The sequence below is a fragment of the Mastacembelus armatus genome, chromosome 16, assembly GCF_900324485.2.
Source record: "Mastacembelus armatus chromosome 16, fMasArm1.2, whole genome shotgun sequence".
NCBI classification, from domain to species: domain Eukaryota; kingdom Metazoa; phylum Chordata; class Actinopteri; order Synbranchiformes; family Mastacembelidae; genus Mastacembelus; species Mastacembelus armatus.
The window spans coordinates 20,879,422-20,899,259 of record NC_046648.1 but is presented as its reverse complement, the minus strand read 5'-3'; the positions used below and the strand labels follow the sequence as shown (position 1 = coordinate 20,899,259).

At 38.9% G+C, this 19,838-nt stretch overlaps 1 protein-coding gene across 1 annotated transcript; it reads left to right on the top strand.

Annotated features, from left to right (window-relative positions):
• Positions 1–2,279: 2,279 nt before the first annotated feature.
• LOC113136757 (uncharacterized) lies at positions 2,280–16,806 on the top strand. The gene is made up of 20 exons (XM_026317793.1): positions 2,280–2,297; positions 2,387–2,711; positions 3,412–3,553; positions 4,144–4,217; positions 4,435–4,478; positions 4,854–5,051; positions 5,227–5,270; positions 7,046–7,329; positions 7,823–7,870; positions 8,255–8,289; positions 10,628–10,913; positions 11,383–11,426; positions 11,540–11,613; positions 11,887–12,101; positions 12,212–12,462; positions 12,595–12,723; positions 13,109–13,238; positions 13,384–13,413; positions 14,464–14,729; positions 16,642–16,806. The coding sequence occupies exons 2-20, from the start codon at positions 2,447–2,449 to the stop codon at positions 16,804–16,806; spliced, it is 2,724 nt and encodes a 907-aa protein (XP_026173578.1). The 5' UTR covers positions 2,280–2,297; positions 2,387–2,446.
• Positions 16,807–19,838: the final 3,032 nt, after the last annotated feature.

Here is a 19,838-nt window from a genome sequence, read left to right as displayed (position 1 = left end):
TACCTCAGATGAAAAGACCCTCCAGGAACATTCTCCAATAGTTCACATTTTGTTCTATTTTTGCACCTTTAAAAAGTTGTTGGTTCTAAGGATGTTCCATGAAGATTACTTTTTAAACCTTTGCAGAACCTTCAAGGAACATCTCTTGAAAGGTCCATCAAGGTTATTCTGATGGTCTTTTACAGAGCCATCAATCCATCTATTGTCTACTGCTTGTCCTGGCACATGGTCGCAGTGGGCTGGAGCCAGTCGTAGCTGACTCTGGGTGAGAGGGGCAGGGTGCACACCCTGGACAGATCCCCAGTCTAACACAGAGCTGAGAAAGACAAACACCCACAGTCACAGTCAATTTAGAATCACCAATTAACCCTAACCCCAAAGTGCATGTGTGCTGTGTGTGCTGGGGTCCAGCTTCAAGTCCTGTCTGAGCCTGGGGACTTTCCGTGTGGAGTCTGCATGTTCTCCCTGAGTTTTCTCCAGGTACTCGGGCTTCCTCCCACAATGTCCCCAGGCTCAGACAGGACTTGAAGCTGGACCCCTGCACCGTGGTGCAATTTTAAATTATTATTCTCTAAAGTTGAGGTTTTTCAAGCAGCTTAATTGATTGCAGGAAACTTTGGTTTGCTGAAGTAAAAGGTTTAGAGAGGGTCACACTGAGGGAGATAAAGGAGTGAGAGAGAGGCCCCAGGTTCTAACCTGTAACCTTCTTCCTGTGAGGTGATGGGGGTCACCACTGTTCTGCAGTTCTGCTCACACTTTACTGAACCTTTAGGGAACTTGCTTGGACGGGTCTGTTAAAGATACGATGTGTAAAATGTGAAACATTTGGCAGCATCCAGTGGTGAGATTGCAGAATCACACCACACTGCTCCATTTCCAGGTGTGAGGAGGGAACATGGCTGGCACCTTGTAAACAGAACACTATTCTGTCTAATTTTGACAGCAGATTTTAATTTAATTTTAGTCATAGTCTTTTGACTAAAATGCAATTTTAGTTTTGGTCATATTTTAGTCATCTGCTTTGTTTTAGTTTTTTTTTAGCATAGGATTTTAGAATGTTCTAAACCCAATATATTTTAGTCGACTAAATCTACAGCAGATTTAGTCGACTAAAATATATTGGGTTTAATATAAGTGTAATTTAATTAAACTATTGTAATATATAAAATAACTCAAAATTAAATAAACATATGACATTCTTCATTCTTTAAAGCAAAAGTGTAACTCCAAAATATTTAAAAGAAAAACTGTATTTAGCAGTAATGCTATTGCATCAAACGTGAAACTGACCCATATGTCTTCTCTGTGTTTTCTCCCAGCTGTTGCCATTTCATTATAGTTTAAGTCCCAATGTGTGCACGATGATGTTGTGTACTCGCGCATCCCGCGTCGCCGGGTGGATCAGTTACTTTTCAAATGTGCGCGTGCATCTTACACGTTTTACAAGATTAATTCTGATTGGATCTTTTCCAAAAACGTCTCACTCACATTTTCGTCTCGTTTTTTTAGTTGAAAATGTCAATATACTTTAATCATAGTTTTCGTCATCATCACTTAATTTTTATTTAGTTATCGTCTCTTTTTCGTCAGTAAAAACGTGTCTTTGACGAAAATTATAACGAAAATATTTCGTCAACGAAATTAATACTGGCCAGTGTTTGGATTGTCCATTCCGGGCTACTGTAGATACATGATAGTGCAATGTGGTTGCCACTGTGAATGGAGACCCACACACTTTGTAGATTTAAAAAGCTCATTCTATGATTAAGTAAATGCAATAGTTGCTATTTTCCAGAGATTACACAATAATGACAACATGACACATTGGCTGTGTCCTAGTTCAGGGGCCACATCCTTCATAGGCTGCATTCGAAAGCAGATTGCGTCACAGCGTTTTGACGAGGCTGGTCCTATTTAGGAGGCCCCTTCAAATGTGGCTGACAATTGCAGCCTTCCCCAGGAAATGAAAGCTTCATGTGTTGTAGGTTTCACGGCCCAACATTCTTTGCACGATGGTGACGAAAAGTGAACACAAAGTGCTGAATCTGTGGATCTAGACCTATTTGACTTTTTAAAATGTTTGTATGTAATAGGTTTCAACTCAGTCAGATAAATAATAATACAAATGCTTATAAACATGGGGTCTTAATAAAGCTGGAGGTGAAGCATCTTATTTTCCACCAGCACAACATAAATAAAACAGTTTAATCAATATATTTGGTATTTGGTTCCTGAATTGGTCATAAATTTCCGGCAACATTTGAAGGCACCATGACTGCAGGGGGAAACTTGGGCAGGTGAAGGAAACAGGAAACTTAAACAGCACTTTGAAACTTCTAGGAAAACATCCGGTACGTTTCTGTGTCAGGGTCAAGTTTCATTGTAGGAAACTTCTGCATCGGGCTGAGCTGCAAACGACGAACAGTCTGTGTCTTTTTGCTGAGAAATGGCCTCTAGGACCATAAAAGCTGCTTTGGCAGATGTCCTGGAAAACCTGTCAGAGGAGAACTTTAAAAAGTTCTGCCACCATCTTATGGACCTCAGAGCAGGGCCGCGTATCAGACGCACAGCTGTGGAGGGTAAAAGCTGCTTAGAGGTCGCAGATGTGATGGTTTCTACCTTTACTGAGGTCAAAGTTGTTGGGGTGGCTGAGGAGATACTGAGGGACATTGGCTGCACACAGGAGGCAGACGATCTGGGTAAGTACCAAGGTTTGATGTAGAACCGGATCAGGCCACTTTAAGCTGTAGTCTGCACGAATCAACGAGAAACGATGCAGCTTTAACCCAAATGCAACATGTTTAGTGTATTTATTATATGGTAATGAAGCTAAAAGTGAACATGTTAAACTGTTGAATCTGTCCTGTACAGCTCAGAGACAATATTGCTGTAATGAAACATGCTATTTTATAGAAGAGAAGTTTCTATAGTACAACACTTGTGTATTTGTCATTAGTGGCTCATATCCAGTTTGATACACAGCTGAACAATAACACTAAATATCTCCATAGCATACTTTACATTGTGATGTATTTGCTTAACCTTAGCATTAAGAGCCAATAGTCACATTTACACAAAACAGTTTAAAAACACTGAAAACAGTAAACAGCCCTGTTTATTTTTTCAGCTGAAGAAACACCTGGACCTTCCAACAAACCTGGTGAGTCACAGTGAGTTGTTTTCTGATTTGGTGTTGTGGGGAAAAAGTTGAATTGGTTTTGTTAGTTTTGATATTAACATTTAATGCACATACATATTACCAGTGATGGAAAAATGTTCACTCACCTACACTTTGAATACAGAAAGTAGAAGTTACATAACATTTCACAATGAAAACTCTTCAAATGAAATGTATCAAGCTACTATAACTTCATGTTAACTCTGAATCTAATCAGTCTCCTCTTTCCTCAGGCGAGGACTTTGTGGTATCTATGGAGACACAAAATGCCACGGTTAATATTAACAGACAGACCTTTTTGGATGATGAAGATGAAGACTTCTATAAAAATCTTCAGATTCATGAGAAATTTCTCATTGATGCCCTGAAAGACAAGTAAACATTATGGTGCCTTCTATACATTAACAACAGACAACTATTGTTGATGTTATGAGATTCTCTTACCTTGTGGCTTTTTTCATTGTTGTCTAAATGTTTAATCAGGACTTTTCCCCTTAATGAGACAATTTTATTAGAACTTGTTTGGTTTTCATAGACTCTAACCAGTGAGGCTCATTTAAATACTTCAGGTTTAACAAACAGATGCAACAGATAGTTGTTTGTTTTAGATAGTTTTAAACTATCATACATAAAATAAGTTAACAAGCTTTTTTTAACTGATATTTTTTACCTAATTATTTTATCTCAAGTAAAATAGATTTGATTTGATTCAGTCAAGGTTTTACTATGAAATAAGAACTTCCTGTTAGAACATCACTGAAAATGTTTGCTATTTTAAAATATAGAATAGAACATTTTCATCACACTGTGAGATCTTTACATTTTGAGTGAGTGCCTTGTCATTTTTATAGGGATATAAACTTTTAGTAATGGGTATAATGAAGCTGACAGAGTTTTCAATTTGATGCTGTACTGTGTTGCAGGATGGGACTTTGTTAAAACCTGGTTTCATCAATGTCTTCTAGGAAACAAAGACCTGGTGTGGACATGATGCACAGAGGGATGACCAGTTTTCCAGAGATCAGCTCAGAAGTCAAACGTAAAACAAATGAGACAGAACAATAAAAAAAAAAAAAAAAAACTATAGTGTTATACACTATACTTGTTGAAAAATCCTTAGGCAACTCTATCTATTATTATGTCACTGCAAAGAAGCTTTCTATGTCACTTAGGAATCACATCTTTAATATACATGTTTATAAATCCTGATGTTAGATTGATAACTAATGAGTCTTTTCTCTTTCTTTTCTGCCCAGAGAAACATTTTGTGGATAAACAGGGGCCTTCATGGAGCCAAAGAGTGAGTAATGTCACATCTCTGACTCTCTTCATTCTTCACCTTGATCCTTATGAAGGATGATACAAGCACAAAGCAGCAGCAGTAGTTTTTGTTGCTGTGTTTGAAAGAATCACATCCAGGCAGTAAAATAAAGTCCTAAAGTAAAATAACTGTAAAAGAGAATCAAATTTGATTCCCACAAAGTTATTAAAGAAACACATACATGCAGTTTACAGATATGTGAACAATTGGACAAATATGAAAAATTGTAACATTACCATATGTTGTATGGCTGTAATGTTGAAACACACTGTACAGCAGTGACATGTGAACACTAATTATTCCAGGTGAGAAATTTCACTTTTGCCCCATAAATATGTTTTTCTCATTTACCAGGTAGATCAGATGGTGTTTGTCATAGAGCTGCTTTTGGAAACAATGGGAGATTTGAGTGATATGGAGCTTGAGAAGTTCCAGCAGCTCAGTCATTATCATCACCCCTCATTCAACTACACATGGAGTCTGACACTGACAGAAGAAACAGACCTGCACGACAGAGTGTTTTTAATGGTGAAGACTTATGGCCAAGAGTCTGTGAGGAAGACAAAGCACATTTTAGAGGAGATGAAGAGAACTGATCTGACTCAGAGACTGTCAGACATCACATCAGGACCCAAAAGTAAGACAGTCAAGACATTTTATTGTAGTTTCAGTTTGAAGAAATCTTCATGTAAGTCATTTTATTTCCTTTTTCTTTCTTTCCCCTCAGAAAAACTCTCTGTGGATGAACATCTGTCTGCACTGTTTCACAAAGTGAGCACAGCTTTTATTTAATAAGATGCAGGTTTAGAATCATATCAGTGTTAGTGATGATAAATAATGTTGGCATAGACTGGATGTCCACAGCTTGTGAACCCTTTAGAATTTAAATGTAACCTAAAACATCAGATTTTCAGTCATTAGAGAAACCAATTAAACAAATTAGATAAAAAAAATACCAAACTTGGTCTTTTATTTATTTCAAAAAACAATCCACAAAATATTTTTCCAATATCCTTCTGAATGTTCATGTGATCTTTAGCAAACTCCAACAACTTCTCTGTTTGGAGCCATGATCCTGAGCCGCAGACATGTTGTCAAGGTCAAACTGATAGATTCCTATTTTCTAACTAAAACTGGGCCCCACAGTTTTACATTTTCACTTATTTAATTAGCTTCTTTCTATCGACCTGAGAAAATACAAAAATAAATACACTAACATAAAAATAAAAAATTATAAAGGGTTCACTAACTTTCATTCACCAGTGTAGTTGCATTTTGATGGTTGGGGCGTTTAGATTGAAAATAAATTGTTAATATTATTAAATCATTGTTTTAAATCTGTTTTTCAAAATATTAAACAAAATGCAAAAGAAAAAAACTAACATACAACTTATTGAATTTGCTGCCACCAAGGCCGGTTCTTGCCAGCTGTGGAAGGGTGGGCTTAAGACATGAACTGTACCACCCAGCATTAAATGACCACGATATGGACCCTAATGTACCCAAATGGGTTAGCTATTTAATACTGGGTGGGACGGTGCGTTCATATTTAGGTTGTATGTCGCTGCCACCGGTGGCATGAATTTGGGTGGCTGAGGTGGAGGGAGACAGATTTATTTATTTCTGAATGGGGGAGGTGGGGAAGATGAAGTTTGTGAAACAACAGTAGCAGCATCGTGGCTGCCGGAGCCGCTAACAGGCTTCCTTATAGGCACCAAAAATCCATGCATTGCACGCAAATACTCCTGCTTTTTAGTGCTCATGTTCTTGTCTGTCAGAAACTGAATCTGCTTCTCTGCACTCAAGGCAAGTCACGAGTGTGGAGAGTATAAGAGCTTTCACCCAATAAAAACAGAGAAAATACTGTATTTTTCTGGTGTTATTGTTTGACTGGTTGGGGCAGTCTACAGCCATCCCTCAAACTTCTTAACATGCAGCCGCCTTAGATTGCCTTTACCAAAGTACAAATCATAAAAACTAATAGATAAATTCTGTCTTTCACTTAATTCCAATTGGGTGGGCAACTCTGACGTTTGGGTGGGCTAAGCCCACCCCTGCCCATGCCTAGATCCAGCCCTGGCTGCCACACATTTGATCAAAATCATGTGACATTCAGATCCCATGGCTTGTTTCAAGCTTTGACACCAACGTGAAGAAGTTACAACTTAAAAAAAAAATCATAATAACGATTAACCAGATTTTAAAGGACTGAAGGAAACTTGAATCATCCTCTGCTCTGACAAACAGATGATTAACAATTGTTTCAGTAGCTTAAGGAAAACATGTCTTTAAATGTTTAAAACAATGACACTGATAAGATGCTAAATGTTTTTCAGTGAAGGAATAACATACATTTCCTTTGAAAAGTCTTCAGACCATTTTTCTTTTTGCACAGTTTATTGTCTTGTAAATTTGATTTGAAATGGCAATTAGTAAAATGTCTTGTACAGCTGGGTTTGGGTTAGTGTAAATTGGAACGTTGGAAGGAGTTTTTAGCGTTTTCAAAGTGACCAAATGAACAATAAACATATATTTGCATTTTCCAGGTGGCAACAATGGCGTCTGTTAGAGAGCTGCTTCTGGAAACACAGTGATTTGAGACAGCAGGAGCTCAAGAAATTTAAGTGGTTCCTGCAGTTCACTTGCTTCCACAAGGGCTTAACTCAAATCCCGTGGAGACAGCTGGACTGGGAAGAGAGGGAAGAAGCAGTGGATCTGATGGTGAAGATGTTTGGTCAACTGTCTGTGGAGGTGACTATGGAGGTTTTCATGCACATGAACAGGACTGATCTGGCTCAGAGGCTGTCAGAGACCAGCTCAGAGCTGAAGGGTGAGAAACCTGTCACATTGATCTATAATAATAAAAAATACAAAATCTTTAACTGTGCAGCCGAATATTAAAACCAGAGCAACAACACCACACAGCCCTACCATGGCAGCAGAAATAACAAAGAGCTGAATGTACAAAACCTTCACATAGTTAAAACTGTCATCTGAAACATAAGGGAAAGTTTCCCACACTGTTAAATAACTACTTCATTTGGATGATGGAACAAATTCAGTTTACTTACACATACAACATTAAAACTGAAGGTGAAAGTAAATACATATTAAATTAGAGGTGAATGTTTTAGATTCTGATTTTTAAATCAACAATGTTTTGAGGGGATGATGAATCTGTTGACATTTTTTATTAGCAAATGTAATTTAACACATTTTTGTTAGAAGCATTTTTCTGGTGTATTCCACTCATAACATGTACAAAAAATGTTGACACACAGTTAATTTATCATGCAATTAAAATGTAATTACATGTGTTGCAGGGACAGAATCATCAGCTGAAACATTTATTGGAGCTGCCAAAGAGAAAGGTAAGTGTCCAACACGCTGTTAGGACACTTATAACATTAATAACATAAGATAACAAATATTAGTATGTGAATGTAAAGCAACAAGACTTCTATCAGTCATAAGATTTGTTAGATTGTCATGACGTTTAATTCAAAAGTGCTCATTCAGTCATGTTCAGATGTCAGACTAATGGCAAAGAGTCTAAAACAGGCTTAATAGTGTCAGTGTATGTAATGTGACATGTTAATTTCATGCAATGGATAATTAGTTTTATGATGCTAAGTTGTTTTTCTGCTCATTTTGAAGTGAGTTTGTAACATTAGAATTCTTTAACAGCAACACAAACTGATGTCTGATGTAAAATCAGTGATCGATGATGGTTTTTATATCTGCTTTCTCACCAGAGACAGAGGAACATCACTCTGTACTGACCCAGAAAGTGAGTCATATCACATCTTTATCACAACGGTGCTGTTGACCTACAGGGTGCCAGTGGAAATTGGACTACTGTTGGTCGAAGAAGGAGAGGAGGAAGGCGTGTTCGTAGCCAAAGAGAGAAGAGGAAGGGCAGGAGTGTAGGACTTAGAGTATGGACTTTGAATGTAGGGACTTTGTCAGGGAAAACTAGAGAGTCGGCTGATATGATGGAGAGGAGGAAGGTGGATATCTTGTGTGTTCAGGAGACCAGGTGGAAAGGTAGCAAGGCCTATAGATTAGGAGCAGGGTTCAAGCTGTTTTATCATGGTGTGGATGGAAAGAGGAATGAAGTAGGAGTTATCCTGAAGGAGGATTTTGATAGGAATCTTCACAAAAAGGATGGAAATGGCTGTAGTGAACACATTTTTCCAGAAAAGGGAGGAGCATAGGGTATAAGAGTGGAGGCAGGAGCACACAAGTTGATTACATCTTGTGCAGACATTTCAACCTGAAAGAGATCAGTGACTGCAAAGTAGTGGCTGGGAAGAGGGTAGCCAGACAGAATAGGATGATGGTGTGTAGGATGACTTTGGTGGTGAGGAAGATGAAGAGGACAAGGGCAGAGCAGAGGACTAAGTGGTGGAAGTTGAAAAAGGAAGAGTGCTGTGTGGCTGAGTTGTGGAAACTACAGAGGAATAAAGCTGATGAGTCACACAATGAAGTTATGGGAAAGAGTAGTGGAGGCTAGGCTGAGGTCAGAAGTGAGCATTTGTGAGCAGCAGTATGGTTTCATGCCAAGAGAACCACAGATGCAATATTTGCTTTGAGAATGCTGATGGAGAAGTACAGAGAAGGCCAGAAGGAGCTGCATTGTGTCTTTGTAGACTTGGAAAAAGCGTATGACAGGGTGCCGAGAGAGGAGCTGAGAAGTATGTTCGAGTGGTGCAGGACATGTATGAGAGCTGTAAGACAGTGGTGAGGTGTGCTGTAGGGGTGACAGAGGAGTTCAAGGTGGAGGTGGCCCTGCACCAAGGATCGGCTTTGAGCTCCTTCCTGTTTGCTGTGGTGATGGACAGGTTGACAGATGAGGTTAGACAGGAATCCCCTGTTGACCATGATGTTTGCAGATAACACTGTGATTTGCAGTGAGAGCAGGGAGCAGGTGGAGGAAAATCTAGAGAGGTGGAGGTTTGCTCTGGAAAGGAGAGGATTGAAGGTTAGCCACGGTAAAACAGAGTACATGTGTGTAAATGAGAGGGACTCAAGTAGAACGGTGAGGTTACAGGGAGTAGAGGTGAAGAAGGTGGAGGATTTTAAGTATCTAGGGTCAACAGTCCAGAGCAACGCAGAGTGTGGAAAAGAAGTGAAGAGACGTGTGCAAGCAGGTTGGAACGGGTGGAGGAAAGTGTCAGGTGTGATCTATGACAAAAGAGTGTCAGCAAGAATGAAAGGAAAGGTGGACAAGACAGTGGTGAGACCAGCAATGTCGTCTGGTTTAGAGACAGTGGCTTTGAGAAAAAGACAGGAGGCAGAGCTGGAGGTAGCAGAGCTGAAGATGTTGAGGTTCTCTCTGGGAGTGACGAGGATGGATAGCATCAGGAATGAGGACATCAGAGGGACAGCTCATGTTAGATGTTTTGGAGAAAACGCCAGGGAAGCCAGATTGAGATGGTTTGGACATGTTCAGAGGAGGGACAGTGAATACATTGGTAAAAGGATGCTGAGGTTAGAGCTGCCAGGAAGGAGGCCTAGAGGAAGACCAAAGAGGAGGTTCTTGGATGTAGTGAAAGAGGACATGAGGATAGTTGGTGTGGGTGAGGAGGATACAGAGGATAGGGTTGAATGGAGGTAGATGATTCGGTGTGGAGACTCCTGAAGGGAGCAGTTGAAAGGAAAAGAAGAAGAATTAGCCTAACCCCAACCTACATGTCTTAGGACATTGAGAGGAAGCTGGAGTAGAGAAGACCCACACAGACATGGGGACAACATGTAGACTCCACACAGAAAGGCCAGAGGGTCTAGATAGTGCTAACATCTGTGCTGCCATGCATTTTTAAATTATTGCCATTAAGATGAGGTTTTTCAAGCAGGTTTAAAGACAGTGACACTGAGTAAGACTGAGACAGAGACTTTGTCATGTCTATGTTTTCCTGACTACAGTTATTGGTCCTCAATAGCTGGAACATAAAGAGTAGAAATCTGCTTATCTGAATGTTTAGTATGTTTCCCTCCTGCCTATGCAGTGATTGGCTGCTGTCTGGTTGACTCAGTTTTTTATAACATAGATTTTGATGTTTGTGCACAAAGAGGATATTGAGTCATCTCAAGTCAAAGGGGTTTACTGGTGTCTTTTTTTGCAGGTAGCATCATGGGATTCTGTTAAACAGGTTCTTCTGAAAACACTGAGATATTTGAATCACAAAAATCTAATGAAATTCCAGTGGTTGCTGCAGTTCATGTACTTCCAGAGGGGCCTCCCACAAATTTCATGGCACCATCTTGTCAGGCCAACAGCAGAACAACTGGTGGATCTGATAGTGAAGAGACATAGTCGGCAGTCTGTAGAAGTGATCAGGGAGATTTTTAAGGACATGAATAGAACTGACCTGGAGGAAAAGCTGTTACAGACCAGCTCAGAAGGTGAAGGTAGGACAAAGGACAAATCTCATAAATGTCTATTACAGATATTTTACAATTCACAGTAAAAATGAAACAATTGAGTAAAACATGAAAACAGTAAAGTAACAGTAAATATGAAAACAAAGCAACATAATTTATTACATGAATGATCTGGTTTCTCTGGTCATGTAAATACTTGTAAATGCATCATATAAAGCATAACTGCACCACTAGTGCTTGTTATTTCAGATTACAGCAACTTGTTTACTGTAATTTATACCCAGTGATAGTGCAAAACAAATAGTCATGTGACTGTTGTATTTTAATATGGAATTTTTGCTTTCACAAGGAAATGTTATTTGTCACTAATCTGTACTTTGTAGATTACAAAAGCACTGACTTTGCTCAACAGTTTGCTCTGCTTAGCTTATATTGACATCATTTTATACATCACTATAACATCATTTAAAAATGTTTTTAAATATCTTTTAACAAGGGCCTTCAAGAAGCTTGGAGCTTGTCAGTTGTGGAAGCACCATGGTAATCCCTTTGATTTATGCATTTGTTCAGTTTATTTGTCATTGTTTTGTTAATTTATGTTGTTGCAAAAAGGCACATTTCCAGTTGTTTACAAAAATAATTGTCCTCTGCAGCAGGACTGCAGTGACTGGACTAAACTTGAACCTGAAGTGAACAAGGCAGATGCAGATGAGACGCCAACGTACAGGTAAAAATTACATCCTAACTACTGCAGCACAGTAAACTGAAACTATGGAAAAAGGTAAGCTTGGGTTTGTTTGTTTGTTTTATTTTTTTGTTTTACAAAATGCAAACTAGAAAACTTTTGTGTACTGTCACTGATGCAATATGACAATTGTTATGTCACTACTACTTTTTCATCTAATACAATAAAGGCATAAACACTCAAAATATATATTTTATGCAGCTTATACATTATTTATGTTCATATACACAACCTTGTGTTCTTCCCATGACTTAGCCTCCAGTCTGGAGCAGGAAACTTTGAATGCAGTGTCTCTGGATTACGCTGGGTCTGTAAGAATCAGGTCGGCTTTAAGTACCAGTTTTACTCTTGGGAGGAACATGTGGAGCGGATGGAAAGCATACAGTACATGCCTGCAGGTCCCCTCATAGACATCAGAGTCATTGCTGGGAAGTTTGATGAAGTGTACCTGCCACACTGGATCTTCATAGGTAACTGGGCATGTATAAAGAAGTAATTATAAAAATAATGTCAGTGCTTTATAATGTGTGTATAAGACCTTTTTTTCTTCAGTAATTATGTGTGTTTGTACTTTGTACAGATGACAACCCCACAGTGTTGGACAAGTTTGCAGTCCTACACATAGATGACTGTGGAGATGTTGTGGAAAAAGTGTCTGAGGTCACATCATCCCATGTCAAATTACCTGAACCCATTTTCTCTCTAAGAGGCGTCCTGGTGAAACTGGGTTTACTGCAGAAAATAAACTGCAGAGTGTTAATATATAAGACGACCAAAGCTTTCCTGACCCTCCATGTTTATCTGATCCCAAGTGATCCTGGGCTAGAACAGGTCATTACTGTAAATATCTTACTATCACCAATACCAGTCATTAAAAGATAAATACATAAACAATGTTGGTTACTGTAACATGTAACACAAGTATGTGTTGATTAGATTTTTTTTTTTTTTTTTTTTTTACAGGCAATAGAAAAGAGGGAAGTGTCTGATGGAAGCAAAGCAATACGAAAGCCACATCCAACGAGGTTCCTGCAAATGCATCAATGTTCTATCCTAACAGCAGATTTAGATGGTGCAGAAATATGTCCTGAAGTATGTTTCAAACTGCTTTCTATGAAGTAAACTGCTCAGTCTCATATACAAGTCTTAGATGAATCTAATACACAGTGATAATAATCACAAATAGTAGCAGTAATACTTTCCAAAAAATTTTGACTTACAAATTGAGTTAAAAAAAATAGCTGTTTTTTTTTAACTGATGTGCTTCAAAATAAAAATAATACAAATTATATTAAGCAGCATTTTATATCCATCCGATTTTCATTACCCAGTTTTTCAGGAAAAAGCATCTTAGTGTTTTCCCCCTGCCTTGGATTGAACAGGCAGAAGAAAATGCATTAAAATATACCTGCAGTCATGACTGTTGTAGGTTCAATGTGATTATCATCCTGCACTTTGCCTTATTTTTCTTTCACAGGATTTAGAGCTCAGATATGAAAACAGTTCTCCAAATTACTTTGAAATATTTGTTGAAAAACCAGACAGAGACTTCACCCTCAGGCTTAAACAAAACTCTGAACCAGTGTGGACCTGTGTGATTCGACAAGGTCAGTTTTAAGTAACATTAGAAGAATTTTACTGTGCTGCCCATGTACCACTTTAATTAATTTATTAATATAAGTTTAATACTCATTAATAAAAACAATGTCTGCTGTGAATCAGTAACTCACTTTGCTTTTGCATTTATTTCAGGTGATTACCAAAGGACTGGTCATATTCAAGGTAAGACATTTTAAATGATTTATATTAAGATAAATATTATTTTGTATTTCAGAGATTGAAACTTTGACACTGAATCTTTCTCAATGTTAAAACTTATAATAAACAAAAGTCTTCACTGAAATGAAGGCAACTCTTTAATTACAAGATGGAGGTTTGTGTTATTTTCGTGTTCAATTAGTATTACTGTATTTATATTTACAGGAACATTAATATTTTCCAAGAATGCACTGGAAAATTACAGCACCATACTGTGAAAAACTAAAACAATACAAAACTGTTGAGAATACAGTAATAAAACTGTGAAAACAACAGAAATGTTTCCATGAGTCACAGTCTAACTATAAATCTTCTAATTTAGTACATGGTTGATATTAATAAAAGGCCAAACTTGACCAAGTGAAACCATCACCACTGTGTGGTGTTTAGAAGCTGTTTGACACTTAAAGTTTGACACTTATCCCAGAGTTAGGAGGGAATACAGATACCTCTTTCACATCCCTGCATTTAGAATGAAGCTACAGTCAGAGATGGTTGACTTAGCTTAGCATAAAGACTGGAAACAGCAGTTTTAATGCTCATGAATTAACATATCAGAAACTTTGGCCTCCCCTTTCTTTCAATCTTTCTGCTCCACACCAACTCACCTAAATTTGTATTTGCTGTACAGCCAAGAAGTCAGTATCAGTCCTTGCATGACAATAAATGTATTTCTGAAAATGTTGTGATAAAACTAGAACATAAGCTTTAAATGACATTTGGAGATTGTGTCTTTCCAGAGCTGTGGAAGGTGGATCTGATTCTTTCAAATTTTTCTAAATTCATGAATCAACAGCTTTTTAAAAATTTATAACATTTATATACACACTAATATGCTGCTGCATGAGTCATGCTTGTTTTCATTTTGTCCCTGTTAGCTACTGTAACAGTAAATAGAAGTTACATAGCTTTTGCAGTGAAACCTCTCTTCAAATGAAATGTTTCAAGTTGCTATAACTTCATGTTTTCAAAATCTCTAAATCAGATCCATCATTTTCTCTCCTCTTTCCTCAGGCAAGCACTTTGTGGACAGGCACAGAGTTGATCTTATTAACAGAGTGAGCAACATTGGACCCATTTTGGATGATCTCCTAGATAAAAACGTCATCCAACAAGAAGTTTATGAGCAAATCAGAGCTCTGCCTACAACTCAGGACAAGATTAGAGAGCTCTACTCTGGTCCCTTGAAAGCTAGTGAAGCCTGCAAAGACGCCTTTTATGAAAGTCTGCAGCTTAATGAGAAATTTCTCATTGATGACCTTAGTGCTGACCTGTCCAGGGTGTACCCCTGCCTTTCACCCGAGAGAGAGCTGGGATAGGCTCCAGCAGATCCCCGTGACCCTGATTCAGGAAAAAGTGGGCATAGAAAATGTATGGATGGATGGATGACCTTAGTGCTGCTGATTAACAGAGAGCACATTTCAACAGTCTACACAGTGAACACTTCCTTTTTAAGTCCTGGCTGAACTGCAGTATCTTTATGTGGTGATGTTCATGTAATTTTAGATGCATTTCAAATCATCATAATCAAAACCTTGTAAATTCATCATGCAGTCAGGGTTTAAAGACAATAATTTACTTTTACATGAATAATACATTAGCCCGAATGAAAGTCTTCCAGTTCCTGACCCATAAACCTAAAGCTCCTTAAACTCAGGGCTAAATAAATACAGAAAAGGAACTAGCCAAGGGCATTTTAAGCACTACAGTATAAATATATAGACGTTGCCATGTTTTGATATGTTTCTAAGAAGGAACTGATTTTGTAAATGGTGTTTATATAAACCATATTCAGAGTTTTGTGCATTTATATATTTTTAGTACAAAACTCATTTCTACCTCTGTTGCTGATCAGAAGAGCATAAACTCGTATGATTTCAGGCATCTTACTATGAAAGGGTTAGCCTGTGTGATGATTGTTTTGTGTAAATAAAATGTAAATAACATGGTTAGACTAACAGCCTGTACAAATATTTTTGTTCTAGGCTAAATGTAGCTTATTTCGGTAGTTGGCCTGTATAAAATAATAAAAATATTAAAAGATGTAATTGTGGTTCTCAGCATGTTATATTATGTTGCTTGTTTTCTAAACATATTTGAATTCATATTCTGTATTCTGTATGAATGTTCTGTTACAAATGTAATAGAACATTGTTAGCACATATTAGCACATGAGAACAATCATCAGAGGACGCTCATTATAACCTGCGTCATTACGCAGCCTCCAAAATGAGACGTGACTTATATCGCTACATGTCTCTCTCGCGTCTGTAAAAGTTCTTTGTTCATAGCACCCCTCAGTTTATGGGTCTACCTATCGACCTGGCGCACTACCGTTGTGTTCTATCTTTTGCAGCGTTTCAAATTGCAGCGCGTTTCTCTTTTGCAGCGTTTCTCTTTTGCAGCGCGTTTGCCCTTGTCGGCCACCGTAGTTCGCTAACAACCTGGATTTGTTCGCGCAAATGATCATTTTCTTTTTTCAAACCTTCCATGCGGGACAAACTTTCATTATACGAGTCACTGAATTGTTTAGCATTTTGGTACTCGCTGTTAAGAAGCTCGAGTTCCCTCTGCAGGGCAGTATTTTGATAGCTAACGGCCTTATGTGACACTCTAAGTGCGTCAGTCATCTTTAAAAAAGTATTTTGGTTCAAAAATGTTTTTGCCAATTTTCTGGATTTCCCGCCGCAGTTGGTCGTTCTCCTGACTGAGTAGCTGCTTTTCTGTTTTCATGTTATCGGAGGCTTCACACAAAGCTGCGTTCTGTTTGTACCTGTCCCTGAGCAAAGTGACCTGCTCCGTCTTGTCGCTGTTCTCTTTATTTAACCTCTGTTTCCTTGAACACCGTAGTGTACTTTTCCTCCAAATCATTAGGGACTTTTTCCCACAGGTGCTCAAGTTGCTGTTGGAGTTTCTTATTCTCCTCTGCCATGGCTGCCCGCTTGGATTTCAGCTCCCTCATGGCTGTCTCTTTATCTTTCAGTGCTCCAATCTTTACCCTAAGCAATTGATTCTGAAAGTTAAGTTTGTCGCTATATTTTTTCTCCTCTCTTAACTTTTCATGGAGTGCTCTGTAATTTTTGACTTCCTCACTGAGGGAATCCACTGTGTCTTTAAGAGCGCTATGTTCTGCTCTTGCAGCCGCCTCTGTTTCCTTAAGTTCTTGATATGTTTTCTCCGGGACCTCTGAAGCTGTTCCTGGAGCTTCTCAATGTCACTATTGGCGGCACGAAGGTGTTGGTTAATGGACTCTATGAAGAATCGGGCCTACTGTGCTTGCTATGTGGGGTACCTTCCAAAGGTCTACTAGAAGATGTGAATGCACCACTGCAACAACCCCTATGGCTAACAAGCTGACACAAACACACACACACACACACACAGGTTTTTATAATTTTAAAGTGATCCTTGAGATGCTTGGCTGTGAGATGAAGAAGAAAAAGAGTGATACGAAGCAGGATCCTGCATGGAGGGAGAGCTTGGAAACAAGATCAGGGCAGCATGAAGGAACAAGTTAGTCGGCTGCAGGAACACACTGAAAGTTGCGATGAAGAAAGGCTTTTCTAAGAGCTACAACAAGCTGTCTATAAAGGATTGTTGTACGAGCAAAGAAAAGGGGGATTCGGCACTTGTGGGTCCAGCTGCTTCCTTCTAAACAGGAGCTTTTATTGCGTGAGTTGAGCTATGGGGCCATCTCGCTGCGCGCACCTGTGAACAGACAGATTAGGACCACAAGGCATGGGAGGAAAAAGGGAAAAGAGAAACAAAAGAAAATGGAATGAGGCGCTCAGTCGCCTCATGACATGTACAAGTAATACTAAAGGACGACAACACTAAAGAGTGTAGCAAGGACGTTATGGGGTACTTCAAGGACACAGGGTTAATACATAGAGTGTAGTATGTTTTTCTCTCTCTCTCTCTCGTCTCCCACATTACTGTGTTATCATACAAATTGGACGTATCATACATAAACTGTAACCTCAAGTATTCATCGTAAAAGATACACACTCCGGTAAAGTAGGTGGCGGTATGCAGCTTCAAAACCCGGTTGCAACCAGCAAATATAAAAAAAGAAGAGCTAATCGAAAAATCTGGTTATAAAATAACCTGCATTTAGTTGGCAATTAGTTGGTATTCTAGGGACGGTGGTTGGTTACAACAAGGAAAAGATCCTAGCGAGGTGAAGACGGTTATTTTCAAATCAAGTACCATAATCTGTGATCGGATGTTCACTAATGCCCTATAAAACAGTAAAAGCTGCTTTGACTGACATGTTTGAGGATTTGTCAGATCAAGACTTCTCCAGGTTCTATCATAAACTACTCGATCGCAGGATCGAGCCACGTATCAGACGCCAACGTATTGAAGATAAAGATCGTTTAGATATTGCAGATGTGATGATTTCAACTTTTACTGAAGCCAAAGTTGTGCATGTGGTTGTGGAGATACTGAGAGACATCGGCTGCAACCAGGAGGCAGCAGATCTCAGTAAAGTGAAGCTGCGAGGCAGAAGACAGCCTAGTAATGATTTTTTAATGGGAAATGGTTTCAGGCACCAGCCTGCTTTAAAGACATTGTTAGGCTGTCTGGTCTGCTTTGGATGTTGGGAATTCAGTAAATATTCAACGGAAATGTTCCCAAATCAACCCTGAAACAATGAGATAACGCGAGGCATCTACTACAAAGAGAAAACATACAATTTAACGCATTACATTCCGAGAGCAAGTCCTACCTTGAATACAATCAGGCAGCGTACACTCGACCACGCCTTAATTTGGGATTTTTGGCCTGGATTGTTGGCAACTACTGAGCGTGTGAGCAAAGAAAAATGTTCAAACAACGAAGAACCATCGTGTATGTTGGAGAACAAGAGACAGAATGTCATATATTAAACTATTATTTCTACTGTACATAATATACATTCTTAATTAAATATTCACAAGAATCTTCTCTGGATTGATCTCTTTATTCTTATTCTTTGGAGGTATTATTATGGCACACTGGATGACTAACAGTGGCTCATAGAATTGGTAGTAGGGCCCCTGAACAGAATTTTTAGGGCCCCAGGAAGGTTACATGTGTTACAGTTGTCTGTGTAGATTTTCAGTTGTCCAGGGAAAGTTATCTAGAGGTTGAGTCATGGCAACTGGACTTTCAGTTCTTTAAAGGTGAAACGTTTCGCCTTCAAAGTTAAGCTGCGCACACACAGCAGTGAACTTCTCCCCGGGCGCCGCAGCGTTGGCTGTGTGTGCATGGTGTGTTTGTGTGTTCACTGCTGTGTGTGTGCACTTGGGTGGTAATGGAATTTTCCCCATTGTGGGACTAGTAAGGGAATTAAGTTATTTACTTAAGTTGTCAACATGCAGTCTGCAAAGACCATCACCATCAATTTTCTGCTCGATTTCTCCTACTCCGGGCTAGACCACAGGTCAAACAGGACGTTAATCGTGCAGTTAAAATGAGTTTGCGACGCGTTAATTTGGTCAGCCCTTATTTTCAATATGTGTGTGTTGAGCGAGAACTATGAGGAGGACAGCACCACGGCAGTGACAGGCAGTTGGAGCAGAGAAGTACTTCTGGCAGAAAATACAGTTGTACGGTACATTGTGCATCTAATACATGATATAGCTCCTCAAGACCCAGGCTAGTTGACAGAGCCTTGTTTGCAAGCTGCTGCAGAGTGTAAATGACAGTCCTACTGATAATGCAGCCTTTCCAATAAAAGAAGTATTAATACTTTATTGATAACTGAGATGAATCCAAATGTATATATATTTCTTATTTTAATTCTGTGAGCAAAGAGAAATAGGATTTGTCACTTGTGGGTCAGATGGGAGACGTTTGTTCTCTTCCAGCTCCTTTTCTCCTTCCTCTGTTTGGACCTTGAAAAAACAACAGAGATAAACACAAACTGCAGCACAACCTAATAAAGGAATGCACTTCACTGACGTCAGACATCTAACAATAGAACAACAATATAAAATTTGGAGAACATACCGTAACCAGTCACAAACGTCACCATCTTCACACGCAAATGTTACAGAGAAAGCTGCTTATCATGACTCAGAGACAGAGGGGGAAAACTATACAAGAGAAGAAAGAAGAGGACATGCAAAGACAACTTTGAAATAAATCTCTCTTTTTGTAGAACTTGGGCATATTGGACAGTTTGACACCAGTCATCTAATTAATTCAGTTCAATCTACTTGTCATAAAGAGATTTTCATGCCTGGAAAAACTGAGTCTGCAGGGAGTTTTCACTTTCCCCTTTCAAGCCTCACAACTTTATGAAAGTGCGATACTCAACTGTTGGAGTGCTCCATAAAAGGAAGAGACCAGAGAATGTAAACACTTCATGTAAGGTGGAGTACAAAGTACTAGTCAACAGG

Excerpts from the sequence above, each read along its gene's own strand:
- LOC113136757 (XM_026317793.1), top strand. The coding sequence starts at position 2,447 with ATGGCCTCTAGGACCATAAAAGCTGCTTTGGCAGATGTCCTGGAAAAC. Across the intron at positions 7,330-7,822 it reads GACCAGCTCAGAGCTGAAGG|GGACAGAATCATCAGCTGAA; the intron begins GTGAGAAACCTG and ends CATGTGTTGCAG. Across the intron at positions 10,914-11,382 it reads GACCAGCTCAGAAGGTGAAG|GGCCTTCAAGAAGCTTGGAG; the intron begins GTAGGACAAAGG and ends TCTTTTAACAAG.